Source organism: Myiozetetes cayanensis, unplaced genomic scaffold (assembly GCF_022539395.1).
Source record: "Myiozetetes cayanensis isolate MyiCay16 unplaced genomic scaffold, myiCay2020 scf2-11, whole genome shotgun sequence".
Classification (NCBI taxonomy): Eukaryota; Metazoa; Chordata; class Aves; order Passeriformes; family Tyrannidae; genus Myiozetetes; species Myiozetetes cayanensis.
Genome location: NW_026087411.1, coordinates 47,535,279 through 47,536,692, shown reverse-complemented (window position 1 = coordinate 47,536,692; position 1,414 = coordinate 47,535,279). Strand labels below are relative to the sequence as shown.

Genomic DNA, 1,414 nt, shown 5'->3' with positions numbered 1-1,414 from the left:
GACGCCGGCCTGGGGTTGTAAATTATTTTATTTTATCACAAGATCAATATTTAACCACGCCAGGGCCCGCCCCGCAGCCCCCAGCCCCCAGGGCGGGGCGCAGAGGAACTACAGCTCCCGGGAGGCCTTTCCCGGCGCTCTCCCGTCGGGCTCCGCGGCAGGAAAAGCCGAGGGAGTGCCGCTGCTCCCGCCGGAACAGGGTTCCTGTGCCGGGGCGCGTCACCTCCGCCTACCATCGCACTCGCAGTCGCACTCGCCATCCCTCTCGCCGTCCCTCGCCCCGCCGCGCCATGACGGACCGCTACACTATCCACAGCCAGCTCGAGCACCTGCAGTCCAAGTACATCGGCACGGGGCACGCCGACACCACCAAGTGGGAGTGGCTGGTGAACCAGCACCGGGACTCGTACTGCTCCTACATGGGCCACTTCGACCTGCTCAACTACTTCGCCATCGCCGAGAACGAGAGCAAGGCGCGCGTCCGCTTCAACCTGATGGAGAAGATGCTGCAGCCCTGCGGGCCGCCCGCCGACAAGCCCGACGAGTCCTAGGCCGCCTCCTCCACCATCCTCCTGCCCCGCCGCCGCCCTCCCCCGTGGGTCCCTCGAAGCACTGACGGGGGCAGGTCTTGTAAAATGCCTGTTTCCGGACAGCGCCGGCTCCTCTGACTCTACAGCCCTTCCGATTTTTTTTCAAATGGAAAACAATAAAGCCTGCTGGGCATTTCTAATGTTCTGTTTTATAATCTGCTAGTAAGAGCTTTTTGTTGCAAAAGGAACGCTGTTGCTCGGTGTTAAGGGTTTCAGTGCAACCATCCGAGGTGCAAGTCTCGGATACTTCACAGATAGCATTTTCCCGGCCAGGCTGATTGATGCTTTCTTACAGAACTCTGTTGTTTTGTGGAGTGAGGGGAAGCTTGCTGGTACTCAGAGGGTCTGAGTTGTTGTTAGCATTAATGTGTTCGGTGGCTCGTGGTATAGCTTCAGTCAGTTGCTCTAGTGCTTTAAATCTCTTAAAACAGCTTTTCTCTAAATCCCATTTTCTTGCCTTGTCTTCCTCTTTCCTGTACTTTCAAGTTTTTAAAACCTTGATCCTCTCTGATCCAACCTAGCTACCCTTTTTTTTGTAATTTCTAGTCATACAGCATTTGATTTTTTTCTACATTACGCCAAACTAGAGTATTAACGTGGGGTTCAGCACTGTTAATATGGAATAAGAACATGAGAGTTATTTACTAGTATTTTGAAGTAAAATGCCTTGAGGTGACACAGTCTTAGATTGCATATTGAATTCATGTTGATTCTGATTTGTCACTTAAAATAGGCTTTCTATTCACTTTCTATTTCTATTGCAGTAAAAATAAATTTTGAATTCTAATGAATGGAAAGACCTCCGAGTAAAACTTAGAGATATG

The 1,414-nt window shown here is 51.1% G+C and overlaps 1 protein-coding gene across 1 annotated transcript; it reads left to right on the top strand.

Moving 5' to 3' along the window:
• The first annotated feature begins 203 nt into the window (after positions 1 to 203).
• SF3B5 (splicing factor 3b subunit 5) lies at positions 204 to 745 on the top strand. The gene has a single exon (XM_050316507.1). It carries the CDS (start codon positions 291 to 293, stop codon positions 549 to 551), a length of 261 nt encoding a protein of 86 aa, XP_050172464.1. The 5' UTR covers positions 204 to 290; the 3' UTR covers positions 552 to 745.
• The last annotated feature ends 669 nt before the right edge of the window (positions 746 to 1,414 follow it).